Source organism: Drosophila navojoa, chromosome 4, assembly GCF_054131105.1.
Source record: "Drosophila navojoa isolate 15081-1374.11 chromosome 4, UAZ_NAV_1.0, whole genome shotgun sequence".
Classification (NCBI taxonomy): Eukaryota; Metazoa; Arthropoda; class Insecta; order Diptera; family Drosophilidae; genus Drosophila; species Drosophila navojoa.
The window spans coordinates 7,789,136-7,807,517 of NC_142892.1; the positions used below are offsets into that span (position 1 = coordinate 7,789,136).

Consider the following 18,382-nt stretch of genomic DNA (forward strand, 5'->3'; position numbering starts at 1 on the left):
TGGGCGTCGCCGGACAAGCGTGTATCAATTATTTTAATGATGCCCCGGGCCGAGGGGGCGACCGAGCTGATGGTCACTGTCCGTTGCTCACATTAGGATGCACCCCTGTGCAGTGGTCAGACAATTGACAGTTTGTCAGCAAAGAGAGGGCAGGGGCAGAGCTGCTCAATGAGGCGTTGAGGTGCGGATTTGTATATCGAGCTGAACGGAAAGTCAACCCTCGAATGCGATTTTAAACAATTTGAACAATTTGTTAAGCAATTTGCGGTTGACGCCTCTGCCACACTATTAACAACAATAAATTAGTTCGATTTGTTGCCCGGGGTGCCACACCCACGCGGGGGCAGTGGCCAGCTCATACCATTAAAATGAATTCGACATTCTGTTAACACTAATGAGCCACGTTCCCAAGTGCGCATATGTGCGCGATTTATTGGCAATTTAATTGGAAAATTCATCGAGTTTTAATTGCTCATTAGGAAGTGTCGACTTGACTTGACTTTTGCATATAAATTGCATTCGAGATTTGTTGCCAAATGCCGCAAGACGATGCAAATTTTGCGCAATGCAAAAACTTAAAGCTCCGCAGCCGCAGCCTCAACTCGAGATACGCGACCACAAGCTGCTCTCCAGCCACGCTTATCTCGGCGAGGAGTGATGTGGCCGCAGGAATTAATGCAGTTCTTCGTCCGATTTGCATAATCGCTGTCAACTCCAACCCAAAGCCGAAAAAGTCGGCCCCGGCCCCGGCCGTAGTCATGGCTCACTCACTCATGCAATTGACACACATCATTTCACGCACTGACGCCTTTCAATAAACCAAATTTATCACAAGCGCACAATCTAACTAGTAGCTGAAAGAGAGGAGAAGAAGAGAATGAGTGAGAGAGAGAGAGAGGGAGAATCAACAATTTAAAATCCTTGAACATATTTGGGAAACGACAATCGGGACACGGGACACACGCGCCCGCTACCAAAACAGATACAAGTGTAATCAGTCAAGCGTTTTGTCAGCCATACACAGAGTGACATCATCATCATCATCATCATCATGGCTCAGCCAAGGACCTTGTCAGGAATCTGCATATCAAAAAACCCAAACAGAAAGGAGGAAAAAAAAACCTCGAGCCCTTACCCCGAATTGCTGCGATGAGTTCGCTTCGTGTCGCACTCTGAAAAGGGTTGTTGATTAGAGACCGTTCAGGGTTCGTGAACCATGAATGAACGGATGATGGCTCGGTTTGCGGTTCGCCTGCCACGCCAAGGTGCGACACCCACCACAGCAGCAGCAGCAGCAGCAGGCCAAACCAACTGCAATCCGCTCTGAAATTATCCACACTAATGCCAGAAGCCTCAACGCAGTTATTTTGTAAATCTCGACGCATTCTGTTGATGTTTTTAATTAATTTTCAACGCCAGCGCTGACAGCCCTCGGTTTGGGTTTGGGTTTGGGTTTGGGTTCGGAATCCTCCAATTCGCTTGTATTTTTTGATATGATAAACATGTTGAGGTGTTGATTTCTGATCCGCATTAATTTGTCAATCGCAAGTCGTGCGTTTTTATTCCTTCTTGGAGTGAGCTAATCCGACTCCTGTTTGATGGGCTCATCACGGCTCTAGATGACATCACAAATTTAATGTAAATTGCACGAAATTCCTGATTAGATTTGATAAGATAATAATATACAACAATTCTTTAAACATTTTTCGTAAATTTATTTTGCCTGAATTTGAAACATTTCAAACTTGAAGCGAATGTAACTCGATCATTTCCCAAAGTATTGCTGCCAGTTTGCTAAGACTCGTAGAGACGAGGCCCGATTGCGACTTATTAATAAGGCCAGTGGACGACTCCTGCTGCTTGGCGGAGCTCAATCAACATTGCATTGATTCATAAGCCTCATTACGACACCCAGCACAGCACAGGCAGTTGATATGCTGGCCAGGGCGTCTGCTCCTGCACCCGCTGCTGGCCATGCCCGAGATGTTTTCATCATGAGCTGCTAGCCGCAAACGGCAAACTGACAATTGTAACTACAACTACAACTAGTTGTTGTTGCTGTTGTTGTTGTTGTTGTTGTTGGCCTGCCGGCCATTCTGCACATTCACAAAATTGATTTCATTCACAACATGCCACGTTTGCCTCATTAAATCATCACTCAGAAGCTATCAATGTTCGATTTGCCATTGGCCAACATATGCTTCCAGCTGCCTGGTTGATATTCATGTAAAAATCGCTGAAAGCGCACAAAAATGCAAGTTGCTCGGCAGGGGACGGAAGATGGGAGACGACGGCCGGGCGAAGAGAAGGGCTCCAGTGAAGCAAATTAATTATGAATCAGAGAACAATGTAATTACATGAAATCCGATCGATGAACATGGGGCCCACTGGCACAAAAGGCAGTGAAAAACGCTCGGCCAGAAAATGCAATTGACATTTTTACAACGTTGTTGTTACAAAGGAACGCTAACCATGTCGCCTGGCAGCCGAGAACAGCAGGGAAAGTTGCTTGAGAAACATGACAAATATCTGTGACAATCGACTGATTGTTGGGTGCCAGCATCAGCTGCAGTTTCAGCTGCAGCTTCAGCTTCAGTTTCAGCAGCGAACTGCAGCCATGTGGATCCATGGAACCCGTTTGCGCACGCGTGAATGCCGCTGAGCCAGCGGGAATTGTTTAATGGCGCTAAACGGCCTGTTGTGCCAGCGGATGCAGTTCGCTCCAAAAACTGATTCCCAACCCGCTGTCCGCTGCCCGCTGGCCGCTGCCCGCTGACTGCTCACTGCTGACTGCTGTACTAATAGTTAAAGATAAATATCACAGCGGGTTGGCAGCGTAGCTTTAAGGCCAAAACCAGCCGACGGACTACGCCTACATTCTGTCTAAAAGCGAACCCAACATCTGCCAAACAACGTAGCAAAAAAACCAAATGGAATTGACTACAAAGCAGCTCCGCCTTTTTCGCATTAGTTGGAGCATATAAAAAGGAAAATAACAAACCCTAAAAAAATACAAAAAAACAAAGGGTTGTGTACGCAAAATGTTAGACTAAAGTCAGCTAAATGTGGCCAAAATATTTAAAGCTATTTTTACTTACTTTTTCATGAATATATATGTATATAATAAAATATAATAATTTTTGCTTGTTTTAAATTTGGCTAAAAATTATTTTAACATAGTTTCCTTAAAGCATTGAAATATTTTTATATATACATCAATTTTTATTTTTCTTTTTCTTCTTTGCATTGGCAACTGCGCATGGAAAGTTTTTTGCATTAGAGCTCCTCCTATTTTGAACGCGCGAATGGCAAAGCGCACACTACTCACACAGAGAGACAGTTGCCCTCACACACACAAACACACACACACACACAGTCACACAGATAGGGAGCGAGTAGGAGCTCTCTCACATACGGCAGCTGGCGCAGCTTCGACTATTTTCGTAGCATACTTTTAGGTGGTGGCTGCATCTTCGTACGAGCGGGAGTGTCGCTGCTTATATACCCGCCACTTGTACATACGAACTATGTATATATATTCTGTTTTACCCTGACTGTCACTGCACTGTGGCACGCCCACCTGCCCAACTGCCCACCTGCCCACACGTATATTTCAATTTGTCTGCAGCTTGAAAATTGCTTTTTTGTGCATTTTGTCAAATGAATTTTCCACGTCTCTCACAGAACTTATTTGGAATTTGTTTGCAGCATCTCTTTGCTTGATTTATACGCATTATGTTTGCTTTTTTTTGCTTTCTCCTCCCATTTTTTTTTTCTCTTTTTTGTCATCTTCTTTTACGGCGCTGCTGAAATTCTTATCTCGTTGTCAACTAATTTTGTGATTGCACGCTGCGAGCCAGCGAGCTAAAAGACAGAAACGCTCTGAATTTAAATTGGATTTTTGCGCACATTAAAATGCATTTTACATGGTGTTAGTTATGAATGCGAATATGGGAAAATAACGAAGCCCCAGCCAACCCGGCAAACCCAACCCAGCCCCAACGTTGGGGCCAACAAATAGCCAAAGCTGGCCCGAACTACACTAAATGTTTACGTTTCCTGAGCGTTAGCAAACATTTAGCAATGTTTCCACAATTCGCAAATAATTGCCGGCATACCAAGAGTGAATGGAGCCATAAAACGAGGCCCAGCCCGGGTCAGCTGACGTGACGGCTGGCCACAAAATGCACAGCCAGCTAAATAAAAGGAATACAACACAATATAAGCTGAAAAAAAATGCCCAATGTAACGAAATACTCGTTACGTGGCCATAACACAGAACATGGCTAATTCTTGCATGACAATTTCACATTCATAACCCTTTTGTCCACGCTGTCCGCTTTTGGCTGGCTGCCAGTCTTCCGACCCATAATTATGCTCTCCCTATAAACTTCAACAGCGCTGGGGCATTGCGACCTGATCAAGGCGTTTACCACGCAGACATTTCTGATCTTTCTCTCTCTGTTTTAATCCCTTTATATATTTTTCTTTTTAATCCTTTCTCTCTCTCTCTCTCTCTCTCTCTCTCTCTCTCTCTCTCTCTCTCTCTCTCTCTCTCTCTCTCTCTCTCAAACTCTTTCTTTCTATCTGTCTCTCTCTTTAGATCTCCCTCTCTCTCTTTATTTATGTACCCCTCTCATTCTCACCCTCTCTCTGTCTGTTACTCTCTCCATCTGCCTCTCTCTCTCTCTCTCTCTATTTATATTTATCTCATTCTCTCTCTATATAACTCTCACAATATGTCAATCTCTGTCTCTCTGTCTCGCTCTCTCTCTCTCTCTCTCTCTCTCTCTCTCATTTTCTCTCTATTTCTTCTCTCTCCCTCTCACCCTCACCCGAGCTCTGTCTTTCTATCTATTTATCTCTCTCCTTCTCTGTTTATCTCTCCCCCTCTCACTAACTGTGTCTCCCATCTTTCTGTTCCTCTTTCTCTCTCTCTCTATCTATCATTCTCCGTCTCTATTAAATTTTACTGAATTAAACCTTGATCTACAGAGAACCTTCTAGTCGAGCATTCCCCGCTTAAATATCCCTAGACATTTTTTATATATATATGCTGGACAGCTTTTTTGTAAGCCGCGATTTGCGATTGTTCTTTTCAAGCGTTCTGTTAATTGTTAATTTTTATGGTCTGGCAATTGCCGCAGCAACAGCAACAACAACAAGCACAGCGACAACAATCAGATGAGACAGACAACGAGAGCCAGTGAAAATGAAGAAATTAAAGTGCCGCAGAAAGGCAAAGACTGGCGCTGGAGCTGGTTTTGGGGCTGGCCAACAACTAGAGGCAGCTAGAAGTGGCAGCGCCTATAAAAACAATTTAGCCAGGCTATAAAATACCGAAAATAGCTTCAAAATTGAATTTCCAAGATGCGTGCAACGTTTTATTGATAGCCAGATAGAGATACCTACATACCTAGTATCTATATATGTAAGTGGGTGTGTGTATGTGTGGGTGTGTGTGGGAATTGGGCTCTTTAGCGATTGCCTGCCAACACACCCACAGCAACAAGAAACATCAAAGCCCAAACCAGTCAGCGAGACCATTAAAGGCGATTCGCTTCTTTTTTTTTCAAATATATTTATTTTGATACTCTGATACTCGGGCAACCCTTTCACGCACTTACGCAGCCAAAGCAAATATTGAGTGCGAATGGAGGTGGGGAGTTGGGTTGGGTTTGGGTGGTGTGGTGTGGGAGAGAGTATTTCAATTTTAAAGTAAATATTTGCCTCCAGGGTGCTCTTGATATTTATTACCTTTTTTTTGGGAAAGAACTGCTCGCCGGGCATCGATAGGGCACTGGTCAGTAGTGGACATTAGCCAAGAGCAATTTAGGGCCATAAATTTGCGACTTTCGAGTGGTGGCAAATGGCGTTAAATGCGCCAGCCTCAGCGACTGTCAATTGGCAAACAAATTACAATTATGCTAGAGTCCCCGAGTCGACCATAATGGTCTAATAGCCGACAATCCCCATGAATAGACAGCTGACAAATGATGCCGGAGCTGGGCGACATTAAGCGATTAACTCGTTCCTCGGCGGCCCGAGAGCCGGAGCTGGCGAAGAGGCAGGTGGAACTTAACATATTGTTAACGTGGGCAAGCGAATGTCTTAAGGGGATTTCAGTGTCCTTGCCTGATGATGCGTTCGCTGCGCTCTCTACTCTCTCTCTCTCTCTCTCTCTCTCTTGCTCTCTGCTCCGGCCGGCCAATGACATGCAAATATATGCAGATCTGCGCTTTTGTCATGTCAACGCAGGCAAATCGAGAGGTAACCCAAAAAATTTTCTAACCAACTTAACTTGTCGATTTTATTTTGGCTCTCTTCGCATTCTTTGGCTGTATAAATTGTACTCCTTTTTGGATATTTGCTTAAATCTGCGCGCATGTTTTCTGTGGTAAATAAAAAATGCAAAATAAATGCGTAAATCTCTGGAAACTGAAAGAAAGGTCGGGGCCCACTGAGCACAGCAGCATGGTAAATGTGTCTGCAAACTTTTTGCAGGTGCCATCCGTAGCTTTTGTGTGTCTGGACGATTTCAGATTTCAGTTTCAATGCAGACGAGCACAACAACAACAACAATGACGACAACGACAATGTTGGCAACAACAAGCAGAGACAGTTCATCAACTTGACTTGTGATTTCCGGTTTTTTTTTTTCCTTTCATTCTTCTTTTTTTTCTTTGTTCCTCGTTACTTGCTTTAAAAGCGGATTAGGCGAAGACAACGCCCACGGTGGCATGGGGCTGGCAAAGGCTTAACGTGCATGTCTGATAGTTGACTTGGGTATGTATGCAAAGCCTATAAGGCATGGAACAGACTGGAAACGCTAAGGCGGCAAGGCAAGTGAGAAGTGCATAGAGGGGCGAACGAAATAAAACTGAAATAAGAAGGCAATAATTAATGACAGCTACGGCTAGTTGGGCATGAAATACAAGAATACTTATGGGAGCAAATGTATATAATATAAGAGAAAAGCTTAATGCCATACTTCCATTAAAATAATATAAAAGATTAAAAAACTTAAAACACATCTAGAAGAAAACTTATATGCAAAGAGCTGCAGCAAAGTGAGAAGTGCATAGAGAGGCAAACATTTATTATGCTGCATTAAACATGAAAGAACATACAAATAAATATGAATAAACATATTTTATTCAGTATAAAAATACATGAAAAAATATTGAGGAAATTAAATATTGAAAAATAAAAATATTTTTATGGGAAAAATGAAATTAAATTATATATAAGTATATATTAAATAGATAAATTAAATTTTTGGCAATACTTAAAGTGTGGAAACAATGCAAATACATCCTTTGATCCATATATTAGGCAACTCACTCGCTCGCTTTTTTACAATTGAAAAATTCTTGGCCAAAAAAATGTAGAGGAGAGCTCTGTACATGGCAAGCTGAACAGCTGGCGCAGCTTGTTTGGAATTCTCACATCGTGAACCATGTTTAGAAGAGCCCACCAACGCCCACCCAGTGCCGAGAGGCAAGGTGTGTGCCACACCCACCACCCACCACCTACCACTCGGCATGGATGGAGTTGGCATATGCGTGGCACGGCGATGCAGCAAAAACAAATTTCGAGCGTAGAAAAAATAAAGCGAAAATGTTTTAACGCTTCGCCGCGTAATGACAACAAACAAATCGCTTCATTTAACAAATAATAGCTGCCAGCAGCGACGCCAAAGAACAAACAGCAGCAACAACAACAACAACAACAACAACTGACAGTAAAAACAATTTACGGCACAAAGAATTTTCAACTGAAAAAATAATCGCTTATTGAACACGTCGCCGACGCTGAAACACACAAAAGAAGCACACGGCCCACATGCCACGCCCACAAAACGAGTGGCACTTGTGGCAGGCGTCGCGTCGTTTGAGCTGGAGATCACACGAGCGTGCATATTTGGCAATTAAAACGAAATGCGAAATGCGAAAAGCCAACGATGGGCAGCCAACAGGTGAACATTAATTATGGCACGCCTACAGCAAAGGTAGAGTCATGGCGAGGGCGTAGACAATGCATGAGCATTTTGCTGCAACTGGAATGAGAATGAGAATGAGAATGTTGCTGCCGCAGCCATAACATGGCCCCAATTAACAACAAGGCGGCTTACAATAGCCAAACTGTAATTATCAAGATAATAACCACAATTCGTTTATGAGGAATGGCCACAAAGCACGCAGACTAGACACACACACACACACACACGTAAAAAAGGTGAGACAGAAGCTTAAGCAGTTATCCAATTGCCGTGCAAGATAAAGCTTAATGAATATTTCCAATTTCTTTAGCTATGCCCAAATCACTAAATACTCCCATTTATTATTGTATTATACCCAGACCTAAGCAACTAGCGATAAGAAGGACTTATAAAAAGCAATAGACTACGGTTACAGCCCAGACAGTGGACTGATCGTTCGCTGGTGAGGTATGCATCTAAAACTTGTGCTGCTATTGGCCTGCCTGGGCCTGGCTAGGGCTGGCGAACAGGTGCGCTATGACAACTACAAGCTGTACCAAGTGCAAATCAATCATTTGCAAGACTCCCAACTGCTGCGTGAGAATGAGCAAGTGCTGAAGGTAAGTTCTGATCTATCACTGCGCATTTCCCTAAAGCCCTTTCTCCGAAACAGCTCGATACATGGCGTGAGGCGCGCAATCTGGGCGAGTTCTCGGACATTATGCTGCCGCCTCAGTACCAAGAGACGTTCGAATCGCTGCTCAACCGCCACAACGTGAGCTATATTCTCAGGTTCGACAACGTGCAGCGGATGTTCGACGCGCAGCGTCCAAGGCAACGAACGAGCTCGATGGAGTGGACCCAGTATCACACTCTGGACGAGATCTACGCCTGGCTGGATCAAATCGAGAAGCTTTACTCGCACCTTGTGACGCCCTTTACGATTGGCAAGTCCTATGAGGGTCGCCCCATTCGTGGCATCAAGATCTCCTACAAGCCGGGCAACGGCGCCGTCTTCATCGAGTCGAATATTCACGCGCGTGAATGGATCACCTCGGCTACCATCACGTACTTCATCAAAGAGCTTCTCGTGCCGCGCAATCCGGCTGTCAGAGACATAGCGCAGGGTGTGGACTGGTACATAATACCTGTGCTAAATACGGACGGTTTTGTATATTCACACGAAGTGGTAAGCCCCCATAAGCAATTGGGTAGCACCATAATATATTGCCTCTAGTCTGCCGACCAGATTACGAGGCGCTTTTCTGCCTTATCATTCGCATCGGCAGCTATTCCAGTTTTTGATTATCTTTATGATTTGTTTTCTATTAGGATCGTGGTTGGCGAAGATCGCGTTTGCCCTCTGATCCCACAGGAAAATGCATAGGAACCGATCTGAATCGCAACTTCAATTATCGCTGGATGCGTAAGCTAATGTCTATACAAACTGGTATATCTATTAATAGTATTTATAAATTCCCCTTCAGAGATTGGCGCTTCTGCTGATCCTTGCGAGCAAACTTATGCTGGTCCCTACGCAGAGTCCGATCCGGAAATCAGTCAGCTGACGAGCTACATAAACAACTCCATACCCGAGGGCAGCATTAAGATCTATATATCTCTGCATTCCTTCGGCCAATATGTGCTCTCGCCCTGGGGCCATACGGCTGAGGAGTTTCCCGAGCACTATCCACAGATGATGGCTGTGGCCAAGGGATTCGCCGATGCTGTCTACAGGCATAATGGCACGGTGTTTAAATATGGCTCCAGTCCTACGATTCTGTGTAAGACTCGTCTATTTATAGAACACATGCAACTAGTTAACTCTCTAATATTGTAGACGAAGTTTCTGGTTCTGGTAAGGAATGGGCTTATGCTGTGAAGAACATTATCATACCCTACACCATAGAGCTGCCTGACAAGGGCAAATTCGGTTTCGCATTGCCTCCCGAGTATATCATACCCGTATCACGTGAACTCACTGAGGGATTTGTGGGCATGATACAGGCAGCTCGTGAAATTGATGTACTCTAATAAAGCACGACTCCAAATACTTTAATATTCTAGCCTTTATCTGGTAGAGTTATTCCAAAAATAAAGTCTCTTCAGCAATTGAAAAAGAGCTAAAATTAGCTGGGTAATATTTCAAAGTTGTGGCCAAAAACCTTGACATGCTGCTTCCTTCACATTTCATAACTGCGACTCAGCGCATACGTGAAAAGCTGCCCGAAAAATGTTTAAAGAAGCAAATTGAACTTGAGGCAAACATGCAACTTCCTTCCTAGCGGGGCTCGATTCGCTTATCCTTGGTCCTTGGACACTTTTCGCATGGCATGCAAAACTGCCATTTGTGGAGCTGGGACATTTTAAGGCTAATTAAATCCACAACATGTGGCTACGAAAAAAATGAAAAAAAAATAGAAACGAGAACAGCAAACGGAGGCAAATGCTAAACACTTTCCGGCATTGACATTTCTTTCAGTTCGTTGCAGATATTGCGCATACGCCACGTCTGCATCGGACTCCCGATTTATGTAATGTCAATGTTTTTAGCCACAATTAACAAGAGCTGACAGCGGCAAAAAAAGCACACCAGGAAGCGGCTGCCCGCGATATTTATGGCATTTTAAGGACTGGCATTCGGCTAACAGCGCGACTCGCTGTCTTAAAGCTCTTTTCGCTGAGTATTTTGGGCCAAAACACTAAATACAGCCATTTATTGTATTTTACCTACACCTAAGCAACTAGCGATAAGAGGAGCTTATCAAAAAGCCATAGACTGTGGCTAAAACCCAGACAGTCGACGACTGATCGTTCGCTGTTGAGGTATGCATCTAAAATTTGTGCTGCTATTGGCCTGCCTGGGCCTCGCCAGGGCCGCCGAACAGGTGCGCTATGACAACTACAAGCTGTACCAAGTGCAAGTCAATCATCTGCAAGACTCCCAACTGCTCCATGATAATGAGCAAGTGCTGAAGGTAAGTTCTGATCTATCACTGCGCATTTCCTCAAAGCCCTTCCTCCGAAACAGCTCGATACATGGCGTGAGGCGCGCAATCTGGGCGAGTTCTCGGACATTATGCTGCCGCCTGAGTACCAGGAGGCGTTCGAATCGCTGCTCAAGCGCCACAACGTGAGCTATAATCTCAGGTTCGACAACCTGCAGCGGATGTTCGACGCGCAGCGTCCAAGGCAACGAACGAGCTCGATGGAGTGGACCCAGTATCACACTCTGGACGAGATCTACGCCTGGCTGGATCAAATCGAGAACCTTTACTCGCACCTTGTGACTCCATTTACGATTGGCAAGTCCTATGAGGGTCGCCCCATACGTGGCATGAAGATCTCCTACAAGCCAGGCAACAGCGCCGTCTTCATCGAGTCGAACATTCACGCACGTGAATGGATCACCTCGGCTACCATCACATACTTCATCGATGAGCTGCTCGTGCCGCGCAATCCGGCGGTCAGAGACATAGCGCAGACTGTGGACTGGTACATAATACCTGTGCTAAATACGGACGGCTTTGTACATTCACACGAAGTGGTAAGCCCCCATAAATAGTTTGGTAGCCCCACAATATATTTGAGATTAGATTGTATCCAAACAACATAAGTGCCGACACGATTACGAGGCGCTATTCTGCCTTATCATTCATATCGGCAGCTATTCCAGTTTTTGATTATCTTTATTATTTGTTTTCTATTAGGAACGTCTTTGGCGTAAATCGCGTTTACCCTCCGATCCCACAGGAAAATGCATAGGAACCGATCTGAATCGCAACTTCAATTATCGCTGGATGCGTAAGCTAATGTCTATACATACTGGTATATCCATTAATAGTATTTATAAATTCCCCTTCAGAGATTGGCGCTTCTGCTGATCCTTGCGAGCAAACTTATGCTGGTCCCTACGCAGAGTCCGATCCGGAAATCAGTCAGCTGACGAGCTACATCAACAGCTCCATACCCGAGGGCAGCATTAAGATCTATATATCTCTGCATTCATACGGCCAATATGTGCTCTCGCCCTGGGGCCATACGGCTGAGGAGTTTCCCGAGCACTATCCACAGATGATGGCTGTGGCCAAGGGATTTGCCGATGCTCTCCACAGGCGTAATGGCACGGTGTTTACTTATGGCTCCAGTGCTACGACTCTATGTAAGACTCTTCCATTTATAAAACACATGCAACTAGTAAACTCTCTAATATTGTAGACGAAGTTTCTGGTTCTGGTAAGGAATGGGCCTATGCTGTGAAGAACATTATCATACCCTACACCATAGAGCTGCCTGACAAGGGCAAATTCGGTTTCGCATTGCCTCCCGAGTATATCATACCCGTATCGCGTGAACTCACTGAGGGATTCGTAGGCATGATACAGGCAGCTCGTGAAATTGATGTACTCTAATAAAGCACGACTCCAAAACTGGGAAAATACTTTAATATTCTAGTCATCTGGTTAAGTTTAATTTCTTTGGAATTGTTTATATACGTCATATTTGACAAAAAGAAAATCTCTTCAGCAGTTGGAAAAGAGTTAAAATTAGCTGGGTCATATTTCAAAGCTGTGGCCAAAAACCTTGACGTGCTGCTTCCTTCACATTTCATAACTGCGGCTCAGCGCATACGTGAAGAGCTGTCCGAAAAATGTTTAAACAAGCAAATTGAACTTGAGGCAAACATGCAACTTCCTTCCTAGCGGGGCTCGATTCGCCTACCCTTGGTCCTTGGACACTTTTCGCAACTAGAAAAAAGAACAGCAAACGGAGGCAAATGCTAAACACTTTCCGGCATTGACATTTCTTTCAGTTTGTTGCAAATATTGCGCATACGCCACGTCTGCATCGGACTCCCGATTTATGTAATGTCAATGTTTTTAGCCACGCCAGGAAGCGGCTGCCCGCGATATTTATGACATTTTAAGGACTGGCATCCGGCTAACAGCGCGACTCACTGTTTTAAAGCTGTCCCCCAAAGTATTCTGGGCCAGCTCACTGCAATTAAATATGCGGCGCTGGCTTATCGCACGCGCAACCACGAGTTTTTCTTTGCTTAAAAGTTTTACACAATTTCCACGCCCCACGCGCCAAGGTGTTGAAAGTTGTTGAACGTAACTTTTCGCCACAGGCCCCGCCCCGCCTCCACCATGACACGGACGGCTTTAATCCGGCTTGCTAGCTTTATTGCGCGCTGATAAGAAATTAATGTGCATGAATTTATTGGTGCGAGTCGCTGCCTGCTGGCAATTAGCGCGCTAATCAAATAAGCCACAGCTAATTGTTGTCAGAGCTGAATATTGCTGAGCTGCTAGCAGTAGAGTGTCGCCCCACCGAACCACAGTTGTCTCCAGTAAAGAGGGTAACTGCATGCTCTAGACTAAAATAATCCCAGCCAACTCCTTCTGAGCGGTGCCAAGAGTCTGTAGCTACCAGCTGGCGGTACAAGTTATCTGCACTAGTCCAGAGTCTAGTAGACTCTAGGGTGAGTAACCATTCGCAATTTGGCGTTTACAGTAAGTTAGCTAAACTAAGGTAAGCCAAAGAACAACAACTAATGTTATTGACTGATAAGGAGCGACCAGCTAAGAGGCGATAAGATATCGATCAGCTGCGATACTATATCACTCATAGAGCTCTGCTGTAGGATAGGAATTAATTACCATCACAATTTTTAAAGTACTAGCAATTTATCGATATAGTATCGATGGACATAGACAAGTTAGCATCGATTAGTAAATCAACAATATAAAAAGTGATGCAGCCACAGCATTGGTAAATCATTAAGAGTCAATAAATTATCGATATCAGCTATTGATATAGATAAGTCGATAAACTAAGGTTTCAATTTTAATCAGCTATGGAGGTTTGGTATTGATTATCAGGCACTTATATTGCACACGCAACGTAAATCAATGTGAACCGATAAAACTTTATGTTTTTATAAACAATCCATAAAGATTTTGGCACACAAGCTTTAATTTTAATTAGCATTAGATGGGATGTTAGCAACTGCTAAAGCCTAGTTGATATCTACTTATTTTTTAAGGAAATATATGTGTAAAAGCTGCCACCCCACACTGGCTGCCCTCAACTGCCTTGGAAGTTTGATGGGTGTGCGACTGGCGTTCTGGCCAAGTGGCACCATCTAAAAACCTCACACTCCAGGCGGGGTCGTTAATAAAACACACGTTGGCACACCTCATGCGGTGACAACGACAAGAGCAACTACAACCCCCAGCTAGCTGTGCGAATCTCTCAGAGCCGCGCGAAATGTGACCAAGAGCCGAAAGTCCTTTAAGCACTCGCCACAGGACAGCTCGGAGGCATAAAAAGGCCTAAACAGAATTTCGCACTAATGCCAGCGACAAGTCAAACTGAAGGCTGAAATCTCCACCAGCGAGCACAGAAATTTATGTGCTCCGGGGCGGTGCCTTCATTATGCAGTGACCTACAATGAAATGGGCTGCCGTTGCACAAAATTTATGTGCAAAGTTGAGAGACAGCCTAAGTACCACGGGGCTTGCCCAGACAACTTCAAGTTCTCAGCTCTATGCTGACAAGGCAGCCAGCTACAAGAATCAAAGTGTCCAAAAGCTTCAATTCTGATAAAAAATATAAAATAAAAATTAAATTGCTTTGGATTCAATGAAGCATATAATAAAACCAGCGATAAAATCGCCAAATCAACAAGCAGAGGCCATGGCTAAGACAAGGGCAGTTTATCGCAAGTGGTGCGATCGAGAGGTATGTATCTAAAATTTGTGCTGCTATTGGCCTGCCTCAGCCTGGCTAGGGCTGGCGAACAGGTGCGCTATGACAACTACAAGCTGTACAAAGTGCATATCAAGGATACCGAAGATCTGCAGCTGCTCGATGAGAATGAGAAAGCTCTAAAGGTAAGTTCAGCCATATTAGTTCCCATTTTCCTACAGTCTTTCCTCTGAAACAGCTCAATAAATGGCGGCCGGCGAGTCGCCCTGGCGTCTCATCGGATATTATGCTGTCGCCCGAGTACCAGGAAGCGTTTGAGTCTCTGCTTAACAGCCATAACATGACCTATAGCATCAAGATCGACAACGTGCAGCGCCTGATCGACGAGCAGCGGCCAAAGCAACGAATGAGCTCGATGGAGTGGACCCAGTATCACACTCTGGAGGAGATCTACGCCTGGCTGGATCTGATCGAGGCGCGTTACCCTCACGTAGTCACACCCTTCTCGATCGGCAACTCGCATGAGGGTCGCCCCATACGTGGCATCAAGATCTCCTACAAGCCAGGCAACAGCGCCGTCTTCATCGAGTCAAATATTCACGGAAACGAATGGATCACCTCGGCGACGATCACGTACCTCATCGATGAGCTGCTCGTGCCCAGAAATCCGTCTGTTAGGGATATAGCCCAAAATGTGGACTGGTACATTATTCCTGTGCTAAATGTGGATGGCTTTAGCTACTCACACAATGTGGTAAGTGTAGCAAAAATCCCCCTGCTATAGGTGATTGCTGTAAATATAAAGATAAGTTTATATCGTATTGATTATAAAACTGCCAAAAAACAACTTAGATGGTTCACTAAATTTGATAATATTCTTTAGAATTGTAAATAGTCATTAAGCAAATAAAATTTGATTATTTAGGAACGTTTGTGGCGCAAGTCCCGTCTGAACTGGGATCCCACTGGAGAATGCGTAGGAACCGATTTGAATCGCAATTTTAACTATCGCTGGATGGGTAAGTAAAGCACTAGGAAAAATCTTCTAGCCTTGCACTAAAATCAATTAAATTTAAATTTTCAGAGGCTGGCGCTTCTGCTGATCCTTGCAGTCAACATTACGCCGGCCCATTTCCCGAATCCGATCCGGAAATTAGTCAACTGACGAGCTACATTAACAACTCCATACCGGAGGGTATTATAAAGATCTACATATCCGTGCACTCGTATAGCCAGCTAGTGCTCTCGCCCTGGGGCCATACGGCTGAGGAGTTTCCCCCACACTATCCGCAGATGATGGGCGTAGCCAAAGGATTTGCCGATGCAGTCTTCAGGCGCTATGGCACTCCATATAACTACGGATCCAGTGCCGCAACTCTGTGTAAGATCTATGGGCTTCTGTTCTGATTCTATATGTTAACTGTACTTAAACACCTCAGATGAAGTTTCTGGCGCGGGCAAGGACTGGGCCTATGGCGTTAAGAACATAACCATACCCTTTACCTTGGAGCTACGCGATAGAGGCGAGTTCGGATTCCTGCTGCCGCCAGAGTACATATTACCTGTGGCCCGTGAGACCACGGAGGGATTCGTCGGCCTGATACAGGCTGCCCGTGGAATTAATGTCTTGTGAGCAGCTTAGCACTCAATAAAGAAGCCCCCACAAAAAAAAAAAAGAAAAACCACAGACAGTCAGAAACAGCCCCCATTGTTGGCTCCCCAGTGCAGACGGCGCCACTGCGCTCAGAGCTTTTGCTCCGCCCCAAAAACGAACAGCGCGCCGAAGCTTCCAATCAGCGACGACGATGCGGCCAAACAGAAACGAATCGTGCCGAGCTCTGGCATTGTGATAAGGCAGAAGAAGCAGCAGCGAGCAGCTAACGGTTGTCGCCTGCATTTTCTTTGCTTTTTTTTGTTTTTTGTGTGCTGGCGCTTTCCACACAGGCTGCTGCCGGTTTTCTTTCTTCTCTTCGTTTTTGTTGTTTGCTTTTCAAGTGTGAAAGGCGCCGTTGGCCGCCAAGTCTCCGCCTATTTTCAACGCGCGCGCAGCATCCTGCTGGGCTGGATGCCAACTCATCATGCATGCGATGAGCATACACATAACTGTATATATGTATAAGTGTATGTGTGTATGTGTGTGTGTGTGTGTGGGTCTCCTACTCGTATGCGCGTTAGCAAACAAAAATAAACGCAGCGAATGAGAAGCGACCAACGAAATTCTTTAGTTCTGCTCAACATGGCGTCGATCCAGGCTTATATGTTATATATATGTATATATAGGTACATCTATATATAGCGTTGTATATAAGCTGTCCATATAACGGGCAACGCCATGTCTATTATTATTATTGTTGCCTTGCACTTATTTTTTTCAATTTGTCTAATGAAATTGCTTTTTCCACTTGCAGGCCAAAAACGAGAAAAGAAGCAAAAAAAAAGCATAAATAAAAAGAAAATGAGAATAGTAAAAGAAATCTTTGGGAAATTCGAGAAAATATCACGTTGACACTTTTCGCACTGCTCCTTGGCTGCATGTATATGTATATGTGTGCGTGTGTGCATGTGTATGTGGGTGTGTGTGTGTGTGTCTTTTTTACTCACTGCTCATTCTGCATATAAATTGAAATTTACGAGCTTCGCTTTTCTTGTTGCTGCTGCTGCTGCTGTTGCTGTTGCTGTTGCTGCTGCTGCTGTTGCTGGCGTTGTCAGTTGCACCTTTATGACAATTTTCCTAGCTGGCACTTTTCTATTTTAGTGTTTTCTTTCTGCTAGCTGTTTTCCTTCCTCTGTTGTCGCCTGTGCTGCGCATATTGCGGTGATGAATTTTTCTCTTTGAGTTATGCAAGCGCTGCTGCACACCCAAAAGCCGGCAATAAAAACTTACTTAGCCAAATTGCTGTAAAGCAAATGAAGGATAAGAAATTTGCCTAATAAAAGTGTCCCGGGCAATCAGTTATGGCAATTGAAATAACTCCAAACGGATTCGAGAATCCAAATAATGCAAAACATTTTCATTATATTCACAACTAATATCGGGGGAGTAGGAGAAGCAGAGCGAATGCATACATGCGAGATAAAGATGGGAATGACAGAAGTAGAAATATAAAAAGTTTCTTAATAAAGTTTCTTTCGCTTGCAAATATGTTAATTAGTTATTTAACTACAGCGTGATTTATCATGATCATTTAATCAAAATATGTATAATCAGCTATGATCTATATGATCTATGATCTATGATCTATGATCTATAGATGAGTAGTCTGGGCAGTGACTATTCAGTTATTCATTTTAATCAAGTAGCCCTTATATCAATCGAAAGTTAAGGCTTAGCTCATATATTCTATAGTCTAACAATGTTTTACTTTAAAATCAAATTAAAAACAAATCATGATAAAAACGATCATAAATCATTAAAATTGTGAAATCTCCTACAGCCTTATAGATTAGATTATAAAAACTTTATAACACTTTAGATTAGATAATGAAGTTTTTTTCTACAATCTAATCTATAAGCTTATACAAAATTATAGTATTTAAAACGTTTTTATCTTGATTTGATCTTCTTTTTTAATTACCTAACTCTCCTTGCTAGTATAGTTATACTTATAATTATATCTCTATAGTTTTTCATTATTCGTTTACCCGCCTTACACAATCAAATGCGCTTAGCTACAATCGTAATACCTA

At 43.8% G+C, this 18,382-nt stretch overlaps 3 protein-coding genes and 1 long non-coding RNA gene across 4 annotated transcripts; 3 read left to right on the forward strand and 1 right to left on the reverse strand.

Annotated features, from left to right (window-relative positions):
* Positions 1-380: 380 nt before the first annotated feature.
* Positions 381-2,280, reverse strand: LOC115562181 (uncharacterized). Its single transcript, XR_003980086.2, has 2 exons — positions 1,136-2,280; positions 381-854 (listed from the first exon to the last, which is right to left on the reverse strand). It is a non-coding gene; the product is annotated as an uncharacterized LOC115562181 (long non-coding RNA).
* A 6,118-nt stretch (positions 2,281-8,398) lies between these two features.
* Positions 8,399-10,032, forward strand: LOC108650458 (zinc carboxypeptidase). The gene is made up of 5 exons (XM_018099604.3): positions 8,399-8,601; positions 8,655-9,170; positions 9,314-9,407; positions 9,469-9,765; positions 9,822-10,032. The coding sequence occupies exons 1-5, from the start codon at positions 8,452-8,454 to the stop codon at positions 10,013-10,015; spliced, it is 1,251 nt and encodes a 416-aa protein (XP_017955093.1). The 5' UTR covers positions 8,399-8,451; the 3' UTR covers positions 10,016-10,032.
* Positions 10,033-10,662: 630 nt separating this feature from the next.
* On the forward strand, positions 10,663-12,428 carry LOC115562267 (zinc carboxypeptidase). Its single transcript, XM_030383425.2, has 5 exons — positions 10,663-10,959; positions 11,013-11,528; positions 11,692-11,785; positions 11,847-12,143; positions 12,200-12,428. The coding sequence occupies exons 1-5, from the start codon at positions 10,810-10,812 to the stop codon at positions 12,391-12,393; spliced, it is 1,251 nt and encodes a 416-aa protein (XP_030239285.2). The 5' UTR covers positions 10,663-10,809; the 3' UTR covers positions 12,394-12,428.
* A 2,302-nt stretch (positions 12,429-14,730) lies between these two features.
* Positions 14,731-16,377, forward strand: LOC108650139 (zinc carboxypeptidase). Its single transcript, XM_030383426.2, has 5 exons — positions 14,731-14,880; positions 14,934-15,449; positions 15,621-15,714; positions 15,780-16,076; positions 16,135-16,377. The coding sequence occupies exons 1-5, from the start codon at positions 14,731-14,733 to the stop codon at positions 16,326-16,328; spliced, it is 1,251 nt and encodes a 416-aa protein (XP_030239286.1). The 3' UTR covers positions 16,329-16,377.
* The last annotated feature ends 2,005 nt before the right edge of the window (positions 16,378-18,382 follow it).

Excerpts from the sequence above, each read along its gene's own strand:
- LOC108650458 (XM_018099604.3), top strand. The coding sequence starts at position 8,452 with ATGCATCTAAAACTTGTGCTGCTATTGGCCTGCCTGGGCCTGGCTAGG. Across the intron at positions 8,602-8,654 it reads AGAATGAGCAAGTGCTGAAG|CTCGATACATGGCGTGAGGC; the intron begins GTAAGTTCTGAT and ends TCTCCGAAACAG. Across the intron at positions 9,171-9,313 it reads TTGTATATTCACACGAAGTG|GATCGTGGTTGGCGAAGATC; the intron begins GTAAGCCCCCAT and ends GTTTTCTATTAG.
- LOC115562267 (XM_030383425.2), top strand. The coding sequence starts at position 10,810 with ATGCATCTAAAATTTGTGCTGCTATTGGCCTGCCTGGGCCTCGCCAGG. Across the intron at positions 11,529-11,691 it reads TTGTACATTCACACGAAGTG|GAACGTCTTTGGCGTAAATC; the intron begins GTAAGCCCCCAT and ends GTTTTCTATTAG. Across the intron at positions 12,144-12,199 it reads CTCCAGTGCTACGACTCTAT|ACGAAGTTTCTGGTTCTGGT; the intron begins GTAAGACTCTTC and ends CTAATATTGTAG.
- LOC108650139 (XM_030383426.2), top strand. The coding sequence starts at position 14,731 with ATGTATCTAAAATTTGTGCTGCTATTGGCCTGCCTCAGCCTGGCTAGG. Across the intron at positions 14,881-14,933 it reads AGAATGAGAAAGCTCTAAAG|CTCAATAAATGGCGGCCGGC; the intron begins GTAAGTTCAGCC and ends CCTCTGAAACAG. Across the intron at positions 15,450-15,620 it reads TTAGCTACTCACACAATGTG|GAACGTTTGTGGCGCAAGTC; the intron begins GTAAGTGTAGCA and ends TTGATTATTTAG.